The 20,795-nt window shown below is 33.9% G+C and overlaps 1 protein-coding gene across 3 annotated transcripts; it reads left to right on the forward strand.

The window, feature by feature from the left end:
• Positions 1-1,461: 1,461 nt before the first annotated feature.
• Positions 1,462-8,269, forward strand: LOC108454759 (uncharacterized). Of its 3 annotated transcripts, XM_053029772.1 has the most exons (7): positions 1,523-1,660; positions 1,914-2,127; positions 3,935-4,021; positions 4,620-4,802; positions 4,899-4,985; positions 5,066-5,137; positions 5,867-8,269. In XM_053029772.1, the coding sequence occupies exons 2-7, from the start codon at positions 1,939-1,941 to the stop codon at positions 7,814-7,816; spliced, it is 2,568 nt and encodes an 855-aa protein (XP_052885732.1). In that variant the 5' UTR covers positions 1,523-1,660; positions 1,914-1,938; the 3' UTR covers positions 7,817-8,269. The 3 variants fall into 3 exon arrangements, with proteins under 3 accessions (XP_017608818.1, XP_052885732.1, XP_017608825.1); XM_017753329.2 differs by having other exon boundaries at positions 1,462-2,127; XM_017753336.2 differs by having other exon boundaries at positions 1,523-2,127; positions 4,623-4,802.
• The last annotated feature ends 12,526 nt before the right edge of the window (positions 8,270-20,795 follow it).

The raw sequence follows: 20,795 nt of genomic DNA on the forward strand, positions 1-20,795 counted from the left end.
TGAAACACAAACGTCTCTGCTCAATTAGGCGCCAAGCATAAATAAAAATGACCAGAAGGCCATCCAAATTTCTGGTTAAAGCTGCAAAATTCATCGACCCTTCAGCCACAACACCAGCTGCATCTAAATTGCACTTCAGTTGACTGTCAATAGGCTTGATACAAATAAAACCACTAGACCGCCTCATAGTATTAGTACCCTGCACTCTATCGAAATTGACTTGCGCATCTCTCCAGTTTTGCGGAAATGAAATAGATGCAGACAAAATAACCGCTGGTGAAACGTCAGTATTTTTCCAACAAAATCGGTTTCTACGGAACCAAATATTCCACATAGTCGTTAACACTTGACAACATTTCTGGTATCATGAGAATTTACAGGGGCTTTAATCAAATCAAGAACACTAGAGGAAGAAAAATTCTGATCGGTTAGATGCCAAACTGACTGGTCTTTAACACGATGAAGCAGTGCATGATCAAGGGTTTTGACCAAACCACACCTTCCACACAACGAATCCTACTGTATACCTTTTATCAATCAGTCTCGACTTGCAGGGGATAAACTCCTTCAAACATCTCCAAACAAATTTTTAAACCTTTGAAGGTAGATGATTTTCCATAAGCGTGTCCAAGAACCATCCAAATCATGCTTACAACAGGCATATACATCTTAGTAGCAAGACAGTAAGCGGTTCTAACTGAATAGGCCCGGATTGCACTATAATGCCAAATGCGACAGACAATCCCTATTTTACCTAATTTCTTATAACATTGTAAATTATTGATATTCTTACAACATTGTAAATTGCTAATTTTTTTACAAAATTACTGATTCTCTTAAATTTTATTAAATTTCTTATAAAATTACTGAATTTCTTATAAAGTTATTAATTTTCATGTAACTTTGTAATGAAAATTCATTAAATAATTGGATTTCTTACCAATTTGTAATATTTTCAGTGGTATTTGTAATGATTTTAGTAAATACCCAATTTTATATAACTTTGTAGTTTTTTATAAAATTATTGAATTTCTTACAGCTTTGTGACGATTTTAGTAAATAACATAATTTCTTACGATGTTAATGTTTATCTAAATTCTTACAATTTTGTAATTTACTAAAATCATACGGAATTACTGAATTTCTTACAGGATTACTTTTTTTCTTTTTTTACAAATTCACTAAATTTCCCACAAAATTATTGAATTTCTTACACTATTATAAAATATAGTAAATTATTAGAATTTTTACAATGTAAATTAGAAATATTATAAAATCATTAAATTTCTTACGGGTAATATAGATTTTTTATCTCTTAAAATATTAAATAATTTATAAAATTAGTAAATCTCGAAATTTCATTTTAAATATTAAAAAAAGAAGAAAATTATAAGGCTCTTTGAATGAGGTTTATCTCCAATACGGTGGTTTATATCTAATTTCACCATTTTTATTATTATTACACTAATCGCAGAGACTCTTAAGTTGGAATCTTTTATAAGATAAAAAATTCCATACCCCTCCGTAGTTTAATATTTCAACTCATTTTGGACTTCAAAGAAAAAAAAGAGGAAAAAAGAAAAGGAAAAAAAAAACGAAAGCAAAATCTCTCATTCCCCCTTCTGGAGTCTATCAGTATCTCTCCCCGAATTGGGTCGGCGTAGGTTTTTACTGTCTCTTACATTTATCCCTCATTTCTTCATTTCTGCAAATCAGGAGACACCCATCCCAAAATAACGCTCGCCCATTTTCCTCTTTTGCAATTTCTCCTAAACCTTTTCAGGACTATCTACTAGTAAAAATCCCCAAATGATTTTTTTAAAAAATGCTATACCACCTTCTTAGCTAGGGTTTTTTTATTCGCTACGCCTGAGATTCTTTTTTTTTTTAAATTTTAATTCCAATTTTCTTAGCAAGTTTGATTGGTCTGATCTGATCATGGATTCGCGAGATTCATCATCGTCGCCGGCTCCAAATCGAGATAGTTCCGCCGGCGAAGACGATGGCGTCCTTCCCGTTACTGCTGCACTCGCTAAAGAAGCCGCTCTTCACTTCCAGTCTAGAAATTTCTCCGAGTGCGTCGATGTGTTGGATCAGCTAAAGTTGAAAAAGGAAGGCGATCCAAAGGTACTTTTTTTTTTTTCAAATTATTTCGCACATGCACGTATTTGTTTCGTTAGTAGATGCGATTGACCCGATTCATTTCTTATCTCGTATCTTTTTTCTTATTTGTTTATTCCTTAAGTTGGAATTTTAACTTCATTTTATCGCGTTTTGTTGTGTAATTTTCCGACTCACTAAAACTTGATTATCAGCTGATTACGGTTGCTGAATTTCTTAAACGAATTAAGCTTAATACTCTAATGTTCACTTCTTTTTTGTATAGTTAATTATTATCATCATATACGTTACCGTGGATTTTAGAAACTCCATAACCATTCTTACTATTGCTGTATTGTGTTTCCACTATATATATTTAACTCATTAATTCCATTGTCGATTTTATTGTCTACACTTAAAGGCATTCATGGCTGTCAGTTAACTTGCTTGGGGCGTTTTTGAACTTTCATATAGGATAGTAATTGTGTACTTAATAAGCATGTGGCAGATTAGGAGAGTCCCATGTGGAGATTTTAGCTTCACCAGTATAGTCCTTTTTTTTCCATGGAGACAGTAGATTCTTTTATGTTAAACATACTACCAAATAGTGTATTCCATTGCAATTTCTCCTAGGCTCCTGCTAATGAATGATATGGATGTTTGAGTTATGATTAGTTTAATTGAATTTCAAATGCAATTTATCCTGTGGTGCTTAATTGAGTAAAACCTAGTCAATATATGACAAGTTGGACTAGAGGGTAGTTATCAAAGATGAAATTCAGAGTTGGTTACGGTGCTGTCATCGTTTTATTGTTAGGCTGGAGAACTATACACTGACATTTGTGTCATGTGCTATGATATGTTACAAAATATTATGGGTTCTCTCTTTCAGCAAGGAAATGGTTAAAATTTTATTCTCAAGTTATCAGAGTGTTTAGTAAATACTACCATGTTACGGATACTTTTTGTAATGCATCAAAAGAAATAATGTTGAGCTGGAGTGGACTAAGAGCATTTCAAGTTCCTCTAATTTTTAAGTAGTTTCTGAGTACAATGATGTTTCATGACCTCCTAATTGTTGATATCATAAATTTCAATGCTTAGTTACTCGTATTGGGTCAACTAGATAAAAAATTCAGTGAAATGAGTGTGAGAATGTTCACTGGCAACTAGTTTTTGCTGAACGTATATAATATTAAATTGAGATGCTTTTTTCTTTTAAAACTTTTTAGGCTATAATTTAGAAAAAAAAATTCTATATTACTATTAAAATAAAAATTAATGATTTTCAAAATGAATTTTTTTAAAATTTTAAAACAGCTTTAAATTATTTTTCCATTTTAGGCTATTTTAAATATTATGTTAATTTTTATCCAAGCCAAAACAAGAAAGTGTCTTAATTCAAAAACGAACCAAGTAAAAGAATGGATAATAAACTGATTCAAAAAAAAAAAAAAGTGCTAGTGGTTCTATCATTCAAGATTTGACGGCTTCAAGGCTGAAATTATTGTTATACAACTTTCAGATTCTACTCAATGTAGTGAAGAAATTATCTAAATATATTTGGGATGGAACTTTTGTAGCATGTCGAAATAGTTTTTGTAGTGCTAACTAGTACTTATAACATGCTGTAGTAAAATTGAGTATTTATTTAATCAGAATGGGTTTTTATTTTATCAATTTTGTCAGCATGAATAAGTTCAGCTGCGGAAGGATTTGTAAGCATGAATACATTAATCAATAACTTCACTTGAATAGCTTTTTACTTCTTTTATAAGTTTGCCCTCTCTGTGGGTGCCGTTAAAATATTTTGATCCAATTGATTGTTCAACAGGTTCTTCATAATATTGCAATTGCGGAATTTTTTCGGGATGGTTGCTCAGATCCAAAGAAGTTGCTTGAAGTCCTTAACAATGTCAAGGTACACATGATTTTTTACCTCCTGGTTTCCTTGGCTGTGCTCTCCCACGAATTTTCTCATTATTAAACAAGTTATGTACCTTCTGTAAAGAATGATTTATGTTTTCCCCAGTTGAAATGGAAGGTGAGTGGAAATCTACTGCTACAGATACTATAGCAAAATTTTAAACAAATACGAAAAACTTATTTTCATCTTCTACTTGATTGAAATATTTTTTGTGAAGCAATTTTCCTCTGTTTAAATGAAAGTTGTTTGTAGGTTGTTTTTCAATTGCTATCACAATTGGGTTAGACTTTCACCAATATGAACTGTGATTACCATTATGAAATCACCACTAGTTAGTATTTACTCTAGGAGATTTGCTATGACATTTATGTATTTGATCACATTTGGTTTGGGCTTGAGGCTCCTGTAGTTGAGTCTTGTGATGAATTCATTTTATTTCTCCCAGTCGCTCTAAATAGGAAAAAAACAATTTTGAGTAGGAGATTTATTGCTAGTTGGATAGAGACTTGCATTGCTATGTCCATGATTTATTTTAATTTAATCTATTCCTGCAATATTTTTTTGCATCTTTCTCTCATTTCTGCTGATTCAGAAGAGAAGTGAGGAGCTTGTTCATGCATCTGGGGAACAGGCAGAGTCTGGTAGCAACGATGGTAATAAATTTACTTCAGGCTCAAAAGGAAGTGGTACAACTATTCAGCAGTTTTCTTCTTCAGATAGCGCCAGTGTTATCTACACAGTTGAATCTGATGCCTCTGTGGCTGCACTAAACATAGTATGCCCTCTTTTTGTACTTTCAAGAGCTCAGGAACAATTATCTTTTCATCAATGGCTTGCAGTAACATGTTTGTTGTGAATTGATTTAATATAGGCAGTCATTTGGTTCCACCTTCATGAATACTCAAAGGCATTATCAGTTCTTGAACCTCTGTATCAAAACATTGAACCAATAGATGAGGTATTTATTTTTATTTATTGTCATTTTGTTTAAACATTTGTTGGTTTGTTTTAATTGCTTCCCTTTTTCTTTATATGCAGACAACAGCCCTTCATATCTGCTTATTGCTGCTGGATGTTGTGTTAGCTTGCCGTGATGCTTCGAAAGCTGCTGTAAGTTCTAAATATTTGTAGTGTTATTGCTTGGAATTCCTTCCAAATTGAAAATTCCTTGCTAATATCTATTGGACCAATTTAGATACGACTGTAAGATAGCTATGACTAACTGTTAGCCTTGTAATTGGGGGTTGAGGAAAGTAAAAGATGATAAAAGACTAGCTTGTGTATAGTGATGTGCAAATTTGTCTACTTAAATGTCCCTAGAGAAATGGAGTGATTTAGCTTAAACTTCCTTGTCCCATGAAAAATGCTTAGTCTTTTCTGGTTGTGAATTTAGGATTCTATAGCTGTACTGCTTTTCATTGGTTATTTAGATAATTTGGGGCTAAATTTTTAGTATATGGTATTGGCTTTTGGATTTCTTTCATATTTTAGGTTTCCATTTCAGCATAGCTATCTGACTCTGTTCAGAGTTCAGATTATTATAAACCCGGTTTGTACTCTGTTCAGTTCTTATGTGATACACCTTATGTTGCTTATTGTTTGAAAGTACTTTGTAATAAATTGGTGACAAGATGTTTTAACATCTTGTAGGTCATACTTGGTTTGAAGATGTAAATAGGAGATAATTTCTAGCATCTTTGCTGATCTTTTGAAAACTATCATTTACGGCATCCACTGTTGGTCTAGATGTTATGGGAGGTTTTACCATGTTAATGTTTTGTTTAAAATTAATGTTTGTATCTTATACACTTGACACTAAGCAGCTTTAGTTATGTGCAGGATGTTTTAAATTATTTGGAAAAAGCATTTGGTGTTGGCAATGTGAACCAAGGGGAAAATGGTAACATGACCACCACCCTGCAATCCACGAATCTAGTTGGAAAATCTTCCTCTGTTCCTAGCAGCTCTTTCGTCTCAGATGCATCTAGTTCAGACTTAGCTGCTAGTGTAAATGCCTCTGAGAATCCTCTATCTAGAACTTTATCAGAAGACCGACTGGATGAAATGTTTTCAACCCTGGATATTGGTGGACAGAACTTACCACGGCCTACTGATCTTACATCTGCAAATGATCATGCCCGGATCACGGTTGATAGATCAATCTCTGGTGTTGATTTAAAGCTGATGTTGCAACTTTACAAGGTTCGGTTTTTGCTGCTCACTAGAAATGTAAAGCTAGCAAAACGCGAAGTGAAGCATGCTATGAACATTGCTCGAGGGAGAGATTCATCTATGGCTCTCCTTTTGAAGGCCCAGCTTGAGTATGCTCGTGGAAACCATCGAAAAGCCATCAAGTTGTTGATGGCATCAAGTAATCGGACAGATGCAGCAACTTCAAGCATGTTCAATAACAATCTAGGCTGCATTTACTATAAGCTTGGGAAGTATCATACATCTGCAGTTTTCTTTTCCAAGGCACTCAGTGTTTGTTCATCTCTTCGTAAGGAGAAGCCTCTAAAGCTATTAACATTCTCACAGGACAAATCTCTGTTCATAACATATAACTGTGGGTTGCAGTACTTGGCATGTGGGAAACCGATACTTGCTGCTCGCTGTTTCCAGAAAGCAAGTTCAATTTTCTACAAAAGACCCCACTTGTGGCTTCGGCTTGCTGAATGTTGTCTAATGGCTGTAGAAAAAGGACTTGTAAAAGGAAGTCAAACTCCATCAGACAAATCAGAAATTAGAGCCAATGTTATTGGCAAGGGTAGGTGGAGGAAACTTCTAATAGAATATGGGGTTTCAAGAAATGGACATGTAGATTCTGTTGAAAAGAATGGTTGGGCTTTAGGTGGTGATGTGCAGCCTAAACTTTCATTATCCCTTGCTAGGCAGTGTCTCTATAATGCATTGCACTTGCTGAACCGTTCAGAATGGAGTAATTCTAAATCTATTTTACCCTCCAATTCATCCGTGGAGAAGAGTGAATCAAGAGATGGTGCATCTTCCAAGAACCTAATCCATAAGAAGTTACCTGTCATCGAATCCAGGGCTTCAACCATGTTAGTTGGTCTAGTTAACTCAAATGGAGATTTGAAAGAGTCAAAGGGGGGAGCTAATCAGGAGATTGTTCAGAACTCCATCTCCTATTATGAAGATATTCACAGAAGAGAAAATCAGATGATTAAGCAAGCTCTTCTTGCTAATCTGGCATATGTAGAGTTAGAACTAGATAATCCTTTGAAGGCCCTCTCTGCTGCACTATTGCTGTTAGAACTACCAGGTTGTTCAAGAATTTATATCTTTCTTGGTCACGTCTATGCCGCAGAGGCTCTTTGCTTACTGAACAAACCTAAGGAAGCTGCGGAGCATTTGGCCATTTATTTGTCTGGGGGCAATAACATTGAATTGCCGTTTAGTCAAGATGACTGTGAGCAGTGGCGAGTAGAAAAACCTGTTGATTGCGAAGAACCAATTGGAGGAGCGGCAGCTGCCAAGAATCCTTCTCATGAGGGCTTGCAGGAATTCATGTTTCTGAAGCCAGAAGAGGCACGTGGAGCGCTTTATACTAATCTTGCCGCTATGTCTGCAATACAAGGTGAACTTGAGCGGGCCCACCATTTTGTGACACAAGCGTTGTCCCTGGTACCAAACAGCAGCAAAGCCACTATGACTGCAATTTACGTCGATCTCATGCTCGGTAAGTCACAAGAAGCTCTGCCCAAGTTAAAACATGGTAGTCACGTCAGATTCCTTCCCAGCAGTCTACAGTTGAATAAATCCTCTTAATTGTTGTGTGGGTGGTTACAAATTCGACCGGGAGTGGACCACCACACAGTTGGTAGTTTAGCCAGATAGATCATCAATCCTTTTAGAGGATTTGTATCATATATAATATAGTTCAAATTCAGATAATAAGTTTTTTGGCTTTTTCTTCTCCCTTTTAATTTTTCCACATCTAGGGTTCATTTTTCAGTGGTGGGGCTGATTTTCCACCTGTGAATTTGAGATTATGTAGTAGTTCCAATTCAGGCTTATATTGTGTTCTAGTGGCTAATCCCCTCTGGTATTGGAAGAAAAGAGAGATTTAAACGGCATAGATTTTTGTTCATTTTGGATTTGAAATCCTGAGTCATTCATTCAAAACGGGTTATTGCTTTGGCTTCCAATTTTCTTAATTCTTAATTTATGTAATACCCTGTAATCATTTTAGAATTCAAAAACTCATTTTCCATGTCTAAACACTCTCGATATTGGATTAATTTCTGGACTTGACAAATAATTCAATCTTTCGGCTCTGCGATACGACTCATATATATATCTTCCAAATTCCAACTATAATCCTTCGCAGTAACCATTTATTATATTATGAAAGGGGGATATAATTAAGTTGGGTTTGGTTACAAGACAATGTGAGATTTTGCATAAGACAAATATTATTTTGAATCGGTACTTTTATCTTGCTAACTATGTCAAAGATTTTGGAATATAGGGGTAATTTCGACACTATTTATTTCGACAGTCTTACATTTCCCTGGTAATGTTTCTTTTTTTTTTTTTTATGATGATATGATAAAATAATTTTTGATCCCTGAACTTGAACAATCTAAAAGTTTGATGATATAGCACTCTGAGTTTGAAAAATAATTTTTTTATGATGATATGATACAATCTCAGAGAGTAACACCCTCACCCGACTCGATCGCCGAATTTGGGTATGGAGTGTCGCAATTGAACTGGACTGCTCCTAACCACAAATTTCCTACTCAACTATTTTTGGAGAACAAATTTCATTACTCATCAATAATTATTCTTATAACTGAAGCCTTAAATGAAAATATAACTTACTATCTCTAATTTCAAACTCTAAGGGAACTACTTGATTACATTATATCTGTCCCCATGGCGAAGTTCCTAAAGGTGCCCCACTTTCTTGATTCCACATGATCTGGATTAGTCCCTTCTTGAGTTCCTTATCCAGCGAATCCTGCAATCACAAGTCAACCATTGTAAGTTCAAATGAACTTAGTAAGTTTCTTCATTGCGCAAAATGTTCCCTACCTTGTCGGGGTTCAATTAAATAATAATACATCAACTCCCTACTCGTTTGAGATATTTCTTTTAAACCGTCGTAGTGAACTTTTTACTATTCCCAATCCCATCCTCTTGCGGATAGATTGTTGAGTGATTTCCTTCCGACCATTCTACCAGCCTTTGATCAACCTTTATAGATCTTCTGAATGTATTGTCATCTTTGCGGACTCTATCCTTTCTTTTACTTAAATTAGTTCCTCACTTATTCCTATTGTGGGTTCTTCCTTTCACCGTATTCTTATAAGGTTGTTTTTTGGCCTTTCTACTAATCCTTAAATATCCCCCTTGGACAACCATTTCAATCTTGCTTATCTTAAGGTGACTCCTCTTCTTACCTTAATTCAAAGGACTTATTGGCATTCTAACTGGTGAGATAACTTATTGTAATCCCTCGCCACTTGGCGAATCAAGGTTAGCTTAGTTTCCAATTTGGTCAGACTAGTTTTTTGTAATTCACTTTAATTGTATAAATTACCCTGAAATGTAACACGCCCTCATGTTATGAGTTGCTATGACCTATCGTACTTAACCAACTATCATGGAGTGGCCATCTGGTTTCACGATTCTTTTTTCATATTGCATTCCTAAGTCTTTAACGGTTCCCCCTTAAAGAGGAATAGTCTTGACAGTCATACCTGTCATTGGTGTTGTCCCTCATAGTACTCTTCTATCTTGGGTCTCCAACCAAGCCCTCTTGTTCTATGACCCTTTTATCCGGGGTGCTTATGATCTTGACTCTAACCCACAAGTTTCACTAAGCATCTCTCAGCGGTTCTTAACGGCGGATCCTTACTGCAATCCTCTATTTACTCTATCTTTCACATACTTATACACCAAGCACTACGGGCGCAAAAATTCATACGTTTGGTTCCCATCGGTTACCCCCTTATGCCTTTCCAGCTTCTATGACTACTGTTTTAGCGGATTGTTTCCCTTTCTACTTATCTATTTCCTTATTCAACTGATTCCCCCATAGTCTACTAGCTCACTATCGTCGTCATTACTTACCTTTTTTCTTACCCTTTTTTCTTTAGTAGTGGAATTTTCCCACAATTTTTGTCTTGATTTTCCACCCATGTTTATTGTCCTAGTGGACTATCTATACTGCCATAGTCGAGCCATGGTCTTACACAGTACACCCCCATGTTTAATGTCCTGGCGGACTTCATTGGTTGCTATAGTCTAACTATGATCTTACACATTGGGATCCTCGTGTTTAGAGTCTCGGCGAACTATCATGTTTTTATTGTCACAGTGGACTATAATGTGTTTATTGTCCCGATGGACTATCAAAGGATGTCATAGTGTCTTTTAGCTATGGTCTTACTAACTTCTATCATGATGTCATAACATCTTTTAGCTATGGTCTTACTCATCTTTATCATAATTTCATAAACATCTTTCAGTTATGGTCTTACTTATTTTGGCGTATAGCCTCCGATGAAACCCATGGCTTATCCATGATCTTTTTTATATACCCATTCCATTGCATTCCTTCCATTCTTCTATTTCACTGTTCCTAACTTTGATGATCGAACATTGTAGTTTCCCCTCCGCAAGGCCTGGAGCTTCGTTCATCACGGGTGCACTCAACAACTATGTATGGCGGTATCTAACAAAATTACCTTTTTTCCCATTCTTAACTTCGTCTAACCCGTCAATAATTCTCATTCATATGATGCTATGATATTCATGCAATATATGTATTTCTTAGATGAACTAACATGAAATAATGTTAATTCATGCTTACTGAACTAGCATGATGAATACTCATAGACCCATGAAGATTTTCAACATACTTAGCATTTCAGGGTTGGAGTACAGAAACTCATCTGAGACTTCCTCGTCTCATCAGCTTAGTTTTTCCGAATGTTGGAGCTTCCATCCTCCTAATAGCTAAGTATGACAACCAAGGTCATGAATAAAAATCAATATTCACAGCTTAAAAACTCGATTTTCCAAAATCATGCAAAATCCCTTTAAAGGTTTTTTAGAAATCCTTATCTTCGTTTTCTTAATCTAATTGCTTCAGAGAGACTAAAAACCTTACCAGTTTACTAGATTTTCTACTTTTTTTATTTAAACCTTATGATTACCGCTTCATACAGAGCTTCCTTTAACCGTCTCTTCTTCTAAGTAACCAAGTATGAAGATGAAAAAAAAAAAGAGAAAATGAAACAGAACAGAGAAGAACCAACCTGAGGATTCACCTATCAACCCTTATATAGCCCATCACGCACGGTCTTCAGCCGTTTAGAAACCTTCCATTTGAAATCATTTTGTCCCCCACTAAGGGACCGACTAGTTCTAATCCAACCAAACTAGACTTGGATCTCAACCTTGTCCAATTTCAGTTACTAACTTTTCTTGATTTTCTAATTGAAGCCACCAACTCACTGTTTCTTTCAATTTAACCCTTAAATTGTCCCTAATTTCCAAGTTTAAAGGAAATCCAGGCGTGACACAGAGTGTCATATTTAGTGTTCTAATAACCGAACCCATGGTTGAACAAGTTAGACCACCAATCCTCGATTCAACCAGTTTGACCGTCAGACCAACAATAATTAAAAATTTATAAAAATTTAAAAATCAAACAAAACTGGTTTTATATTTAATTTTGATTTATTTATTATTGGTTTGACGGTTGAACTAATTGAACTAGTGGTCTAACTTGTCCACCTGTGTGTTGAATTATTAAAACACTGAATATGACACTCTGAGATTGCACCACATCATCATTTAAAAAAAATTATTTGTCAAACTCAGAGTTTCATTCACCAAAATTTTATATTTTTCAAGTTTAGGGATAGACCTAGTTGTCAAGTTCAAAATGGGCCAAAAAAAGGTATAGGTATCAAAGTGAACCTAGTTGTCAAGTTCATGGGTCAAAAGTTACATTATCCCCTTTTTTTCACGATCATTAATTGAATAGGCTTAAATGAATAACGATTTTCAAGTTCAGAGGTCTAAGTGGATAAAAAAAAAGTTTAAGGACCAATGTAGACCTACTTGCCAAGTTCAAGGGCCAACAGTTACATTATCCCTAATGAAAACTAATAAAATAAGTTATCAAATTCTTTGATATATTCCTCAAGTAACATTTCAACTATATATTATCTTTGGCATATTACTTTCATAACAATTTTACCATTCTTTCTTCTTATCATTTTGGTCAAATTTACCCTTATACTATAACAAATAACATGTTTTAACCAAAAAAAAAGAATCTTCTTTCTTTCGCATCACTTTAATTAAAAGAGAAGTTCTAGTTGTTTTTTTTCCCAACTTCAATTTATTTATTTGAGAAATGATATGAAATAATTCCTTAAAGAGACATGTAAATAAAATATTGTAAGTCTCAACCTTTGTGTAGAAATTAATAAATGGAAAAAAAAAAACTTAAAGGATAAAAAAATGGCCTCGGTAATAAAAAAATTCAATTGATCTCTTTTGTAAATGAAAATTATTTTCGATTGATTTGACCGTTAACAACTATTGACATTGTTGACAAAATTCACTAGAAGCTTACACGTGACATGACACGTAAAAATATGATGATGTGGGAAATAAAATATAAATAAAATGCACATTTGAAATGATAAAAACAAAATGATTGTCCAGATTCATTTTAGATGAGTGAAAAACTATAAAACATTTTAGATTTTACAAAAAATATTAATCTAAAAATATAATAAAAATTTAAAATGTACATTTGGAATGAGTTTGGACGAGTGTCAATCTGTAAAAATTCTTAAAATTATAAAATTATTAATGTAATATCTTATCATTAAATGAATGTCCATCAAAATCAAGTTTAACGTATTTTAGAACTCTAATAGTCATTAAAAGTAGAGTTTTATTTATTCATGCTTTTTATGTCTATAATTACTTATTCTCTTTTTATTCTTTATTTCATAAACCCACTTTTTGAAGATCTCTTCCCTCTTTTCAGGATCGAATATCAATTACAACGATTCGATAAATAGCTCATTGGGATAATTGTAATTAAATAATACTCCCTAGAAATGTATAAGAAGTTTTCTCCTCGTATGGCTCCCAAAAAAAAGAATTATTGATTAAAAGTTATGTCTATGTATGGAATTATAATGCATGAAATTAAAATGTCAAAAAGATCCATAAACCAACAAATCAATTAGATATTTAACCCTATCTTTTTTTGAAATAAAAAGAAGAAAAAAATACTCTTATAACTGAAGTGAAATAACTCTCAAAATGCTAAAAAAAAAAATCCTTCTTATTCTCTTTCCATTTTTTTTCACGATTGTTCTTCCACGAAAAAAATTCTCTTATTTTTTACTTTTGTCAAGTCATAAACCTACACACCCCTCGGAATCTCTAGTTTCTAACCTTAGCCATTTGTCCAACATAATTCAAATTCTCTTAGGAAATTTATAAAACCCATTATTGTTGAAGAAGAAAAGAACGACAAAAATTCAACAAAATAAATATTTGAACCCACTCATTTTCTTAGCTTTTGTTGCCTTCTTACCACTTGGCTACTTAAGAATTCTTAAGTAAATATGCCAAAAAATATATAACTAGTTTTTCGTATTTGGTATGTATTGTCACCTGTCTTTTTAAGGTTTCTTTTAACTTTCTATTATCAAATATATTGGTTCATTGCTATCATTTTTTTTTATCTTACAAAAATTCTTTTAATTTTTGTTTTGTTTTGTTTTGTTTTAGTAACAGTTATGTGAAATGTTGCAAAACTCGAGTTTGTGGTTCTTGATATAACTAGAAAAAACTATTTGTCATGGATATTTGATGCTGAAATCAATCTACTAGCTAAAGGTCTTGAAAATACAATTATGCAAGGAAATAAGAAATTTAAACAAGACAAAGTCAAAGCTACAATTTTCCTCCGTCATTATTTTCATGAATGGTTGAAAGAAGGATATTTGACCATAAATGATCCGCTTGAATCGTGGAATAATCTGAAAAAAATATTTGAGCATAAAAAAAGGTAATCCTTCCTAAAGCTAGTTATGATTAGATGCACCTCAGGTTGTAAGGTTTCAAATCAGTGAGTGAGTATAACTCTACATTATTCAAGATAAACTCTCAACTAAAGTTGTGTGGAGAGAAAATTACTAATGCACACTTATTAGAGAAAACTTTTTCAATCTTTCACATATCTAATATACTCCTGTAGTAGTAATATTTTAAAAAGGGCTTTAAAAATTACTCTGACTTAATCTCATGCCTTTAGGTGGCAGAGAAAAATAATGAACTGTTAATTAAAAACCATGAAAGTCGTCCAACTAGTTTTGCTCCACCCTAGATGTAAATGTGACATTACACAGTAATTCTAAAAGTGAAAGAAATTATGATCGTGGTCGCGGTTGTGGCCATAATTATGGAGGTGGTCAATGCATAATAATTATCGTTATCATGATGGTAATATTGACCATCAAAAGAAGAATAATATTGAAAAGAAAGAAAAAGGTGGTCTAATCAGTCCTTCAAAAAGTACAAAAATTTTGTGTTATTAATGTGGTATAAAGGACATTGGTTGCATACTTGTCGTACACATGAACATCTTACAAATTTATATCAAGCCTCTCCAAAAAAGAAGGAAAAGAATATTGAAACAAGTTTGACAAATCAAACTGATGATTTAGAGGCCCATTTTACACACAAAGATGATAATCTCGATTATAATACTAAAGCAAAATATGCTTATAATGATGATGATTTCAAAGGCCTTGTCGATTTTATCCACTTGGATAGGGAAGATTTTTTGAGAATGACGGTGAAAAAGTTTGGGATGAAAAGAACATTTGAATTATTATTTTCTATTTAAACATTTGATATATTATTTTTTAGGAAAATTTATATTTCCATGTTATTCAATTCTAGAACATTTGATTTATTGTTTTTAGGAAAAAATATTTTTCATTTTATTCCATTTTAATATTTTCTTTTGAATAAATATTGTTTTTTCTTGAACATCACTTATGGTGTATTTTCTATGAAGAAAATGAATTTTCCCATATCTTTGGTTGGTCCCAAGATAAAAAAAAAATGAAAATATGTCTTACAGACTCTACTACAATGCATACAAGACTTAAAAATAGGACATATTTTTCTCAATTAATAGAAAGTGACGCAAATGTTAATATCATACCTAGCAGTGCAAATCTAATTGAAGGCGTCAAAAGAGCTACAATATTATTACCTCGAGGGACAATTTATACATGATGCACTATTTTCATCTAAGTTTCAAAGAAATTTATTAAGCTTTAAAGATATTTGACGAAATGGATATCATATTAAGACTACAAGGGAGAAAAATATTAAGTATTTGCAAATCATTATAGTTGTATTTGGAAAGAAATATATATTGGAAAAATTGCATGCCTTGTCTTCTGGTTTGTATTACAAAACTATTAGGACAATTGAAACACATGTTACAACAAACCAAAAGTTTATAGATCCAAATTTATTTACTATTTGGCATGATCGATTAGGTCATCCTAGATCATTGATGATACAAAAAATCATTGAGAACTGACATGGTCATCCATTGAAAAGCCAAAAGATTCCCTAACCTAAAGAATTCTCATGTGTTGCTTGTTTTCAAGGTAAATTAATTACTAGACCATCACCGGTTAAAATTGGGTTAGAATCACCTACATTTCTAGAATGCATTCAAGGTGATATATGTGGACCTATTCACCCACCATATGAACCTGTGAAAATAAAATAAAATAAAATAAAATAATAAAAACATACAAATTTTTACGTGGAAACCCTTTCGAGAAAAAAACCAAAGGCAGAGGAGAAGAAAATTCACTATGTTGAATTCGATTTTTTTACAAGAGGAAAGACTATGTCTATTTATAGGCTTGTAAAGCCATATTCTAGTAAGACTGAAACTCCTTATTCTAATCAATATAAAATAGACGGAGTTTATTAAGGTTTAAAAAACCTTATTCTAAAATAAAATAAAAGAAGTGTAATTCTATATGGATTCTTCTTTTATTTTATTTTACCACGGTATTTTATTTAAATAAGGATTCGGGTCACTTAATTCTAACAATCTCCACATTGACACCAATTCTCAATGAACAAGTTCTTCATCGTGAACTCTTAACGAACAAGTTCTCCACCTCTTCCATAAAATCCCTTAAGGGTTTAACTTCAACAATGAACACCAACCAAGTCTAAGCAATGCTCAAACTTGGTTATAGGAAGTGACTTAGTCATCATATCTGCAGGATTTTCATGAGTACTAATTTTGCTCACAACTATATCACCACGAGCAATAATATCACAAACAAAATGATATCGAACATCAATGTGTTTTGTTCTCTCATGAAACATTTGATCTTTGGTAAGAAAGATGGCACTCTGACTGTCACAAAATACTGTACTGATTTGAAGGTCTTCATTGAGTTCACTAAAGAGTCCCCTCAACCAAATAGCTTCTTTACAAGTTTCAGTAATCGCCATGTACTCAGCTTCAGTGGTAGACAAAGCGACTGTAGTTTGCAAAGTGGCTTTCCAACTGATTGCACAACCTCCGATTGTAAAGACATAACCTATTAAAGATCTTCTTCTATCAAGGTCTCCAGCAAAATCAGCATCAACATACCCAATGACTCCATCTCTAGTTCTTCCAAACTGTAAGCCAACATCAGTAGTACCTCGTAAGTATCTTAAAATCCACTGAACTGCTTTCCAATGTTCTTTACTGGGATTCACCATATATCTACTAACTGCACTAACTACATATGATAATTCTGGACATGAACGAACCATAGCATACATGAGAGATCCCACTGCACTAGAGTATGGAACATGTGACATGTACTCAATCTCATCATCTGATTGTGGAGACAAAGTCGATCAAAGCCTGAAATGGGCTGCTAAAAGAGTACTAGCAGGCTTAGCACTCTACATATTGAACCTGCAAAGAACTTTCTCAATGTACCCCTTCTGACTTAGGTACAATTTACTTGCTTTTCTATCTCTGAGAATCTCCGTACCAAGTATCTTCTTTGCTGGTCCCAAATCTTTCATCTCAAATTCTTCACTTAGTTGGGCTTTGACCTTTCTTATCTCTCCTTTATCTTTTGCTACTATTAACATGTCATCAACATAAAGAAGTAGATACACAAAAGAACCATCACTGTTTTTCTTAAAGTAAACACAACTGTCAAAACTACTTCTTTTGAAATCATGAGAAGTCATAAAGGAATCAAACCTCTTGTTCCACTATCTTAGTGACTGTTTTAAACCGTAAAGGGACTTTTTCAGCAAGCAAACATAATCCTCTTTTTTTGAGACTGTAAAACCCTCTAGTTGTTGTATGTAAATATCCTTCTCAAGTTCTCCACGAAAAAACACAGTTTTTACATCTAACTGCTCAAGCTCCAAATCATACATGACCACAATACCAAGCAAAGCTCGAATCAAACTATGCTTAACAACTAGGGAGAACACATCTGTGAAGTCCACTCTTGGAATTTGACTGTAACCCTTTGCAACAAGCCTTGCCTTATATCTAGGTTCTTCAACTCCTGAAGTCCCTTCTTTCTTTTTAAACAGACATTTACAACGAACAGTCTTCTTACCTTTAGGAAGTTTCATAAGATCCCATGTTTTGTTTTTGTGGCGTGATTCCATCTACTATTAAATAGCAAACATCCGTTTTTCTAAGTTTTCACAACTAACCGCCTCAGAATAATTAGATGGCTCTTGATTCGCATTTATATCTTCAGCCACATTTAAAGCATGAGCAACTAGATCAGCCTCAGCATACTTCTTTGGAGGTTTAATTTCTCTCTAGTTCTGTTTTTGGCAATAGAGTATTGCGGTGAAGAAGCAACTCTATTCTCAATTTTTGTACTGGCTTGAGGAGTCGACTCTGTATTAATCTGATGCTCCACCTACTTTTGATTTTCTTTATTGGAAGAGTCTTTAAGAGATAAGTTAGGTAGCATAGCAGTTTCATCAAAAACAACATCTCTGCTAATCATAACTTTTCTATTTTCAGGACACCATAACTTATACCCTTTTACACCAGCTTTATAACCAAGAAAAATACATTTAATGGATCTCGGTTCCAATTTTCTATTATCAACATGAGCATACACAGGACACCCAAAAATCTTTAAAATAGAATAATTAGCAGGATTACCAGACCATACCTCTTGTGGAATCTTTTTCTCAATGGCAACGGATGAGGATTGATTGATCAAAAAACATGCAGTAGAGGCTGCTTCGGCCCAAAACGACTTTAGTAAGTTGGCATTTGACAACATTCATTGAACCTTCTCCATGATCGTTCTATTCATTCGTTCTGCAATGCCATTTTGCTGTGGAGTATGGCGAACTGTCAAGTGTCTCACGATCCCTTCTGACTTGCACAATCTATTAAACTCATCAGAACAGAACTCTAAGCCATTGTCTGTGCGAAGGTATTTTATTTGTTTTCCCGTCTGTTTTTCAATCATAATTTTCCAAGACTTAAATACAGAAAACACATCGCTTTTCTGCTTTAAGAAGAATGCCCAAACTTTTCTGGAAAAATCATCAATAAAGGTTAGCATATAATTAGCTCCACCTCTCGAAGGCACTCTAGATAGCCCCTACAGATCAGAATGAATATACTCCAACATTCCTTTTGTGTTATGGATTTCTTCGGTGAATCGAACTCTCTTTTACTTCCCAAAAACACAGTGTTCACAAAAATTCAGTTTGCAAATTCCTTGCCCATCAAGAAGTCCTCTTTTGCTACCCTAGGCGCATATGCCAAAGTTTAGTAATATCATCATCTGACAAGGAAGAGGAAGCGACATCTGCATTACCAGTAATAGTAGAACCCTGCAAAACATATAACTTGGCAATCTTTCTCTGCCCTTTCATCACAACAAGGGAACCTTTGGAAATCTTTAAAACCTCACATTCAGCTGTGTATATGTACCATTTTGAATCAAGAGTACTCAACGAAATTAAATTTCTTTTCAATTCTAGAACATGTCGTACGTCACTAAGTGTTCTAACAACTACATCAAACATCTTAACTTTAATTGTTCCAACACTTGTAATTTTACACAAAGCATTATTTCCCATCAAAATAACACCTTCAAACATTGTTTCGTAAGTTTTAAACCAATCTCGATTGGGACTCATGTGGAAGGTGTAGCTTGAATCAAGTATTCACTTCTCTCTTACTTTAGAATCATTGACAGAAGCAACTAGAAGTTCACCATCGTTGTAGTCTTCTACAATATCAGCTTCACCAGAATTTTCTGGTTGTTTTCCTTTTTGATTCGCAGCTTCCATTTTAATCTTATTCTGTAGCTTATAGCACTCAGATTTAATATGTCATTTCTTCTTACAGAAGTTGCAAGTTTTACCTCTATTTGACGACTTTGATCTACCTTTAGATTTATTGCGAGGATTCCGTTCCTGTGTCCTTCCACGATCATCATCAGCATCCCGATCTTGTCTTCCACGAACAATGAGACCTTCTCCCTGAGAGTCGGTTTTAACCACAAGATGCTTCATCTTATCATACAAGGTCAAAAAATCATAAACCTTATCAACTGTGAGAGACTTGCGGCTATATAAAATCGTGTCTCTAAAGGTTGAATAAGACGGGGGCAACGAACAAAGTAGAATCAACCCTAAATCTTCCTTATCATACTAAACCTCCATAGCCTCCAAGTTTGAGAGAATTTCTTTAAACACTGGTAAGTGTTCGTGTACAGACGCACCTTCCTCCAAACGATGAGTATAAATACGTTGCTTCATATGCAACTTGCTTGTTAGAGTTTTCGACATACATATTTGTTCTAGTCTCTTCCATAATGCAGCGGCGGTCTTTTCTTTCATCACATCTTGCAAAATTTCGTTGGACAAATGCAGATGTAATTGTGTTAACGCCTTTCGATCCTTACACTTCTTCTCTTCATCTGTTAATGTCGAAGGCATCTTATCTATCCCTAGCAGGGCATCCTCCAGATCCATCTGCGCAAGAACTACTTGCATCTTAATCTTCCACAATGCGAATCTGGTGTTGCGATCCAACAGCGGAATTTCATACTTCAAAGACGTCATTACCATGATCGAGATGAACAACCTGAAAGCTCGGATACCAATTTGTGAAAATAAAATAAAATAAAATAAAATAATAAAATTTTCACGTGGAAACCCTTTCGGGAAAAAAACTACGGGCAGAGGAGAAGAAAATTCAGTATGTCGAATTCAATTTTTTTACAAGAGGAATAGACTATGTCTATTTATAGGCTTGTAAAGCCATATTCTAGTAAGACTGAAACTCCTTATTCTAATCAATATAAAATAGATGGAGTTTAATAAGGTTTAAAAAACCTTATTCTAAAATAAAATAAAAGAAGTGTAATTTTATATGGATTCTTCTTTTATTTTATTTTACCACAGTATTTTATTTAAATAAGGATTCGGGTCACTTAATTCTAACAGAACCATTTAAGTATTTCATGGGTTTGATAGATGCATCTACAAGATGGTCACATGTGTGTTTATTATCAGCTCATAACCTGACGTTTGCGAGATCACTTGTGCAAGTAATTAAATTAAGAGCACAATTTCTAAATTATTCAATATAGACAATTCATCTTGATAATGCCGGTGAGTTTACATCTCAGGCTTTCAATGA

Source organism: Gossypium arboreum, chromosome 6 (genome assembly GCF_025698485.1).
Source record: "Gossypium arboreum isolate Shixiya-1 chromosome 6, ASM2569848v2, whole genome shotgun sequence".
Taxonomy (NCBI): Eukaryota; Viridiplantae; Streptophyta; class Magnoliopsida; order Malvales; family Malvaceae; genus Gossypium; species Gossypium arboreum.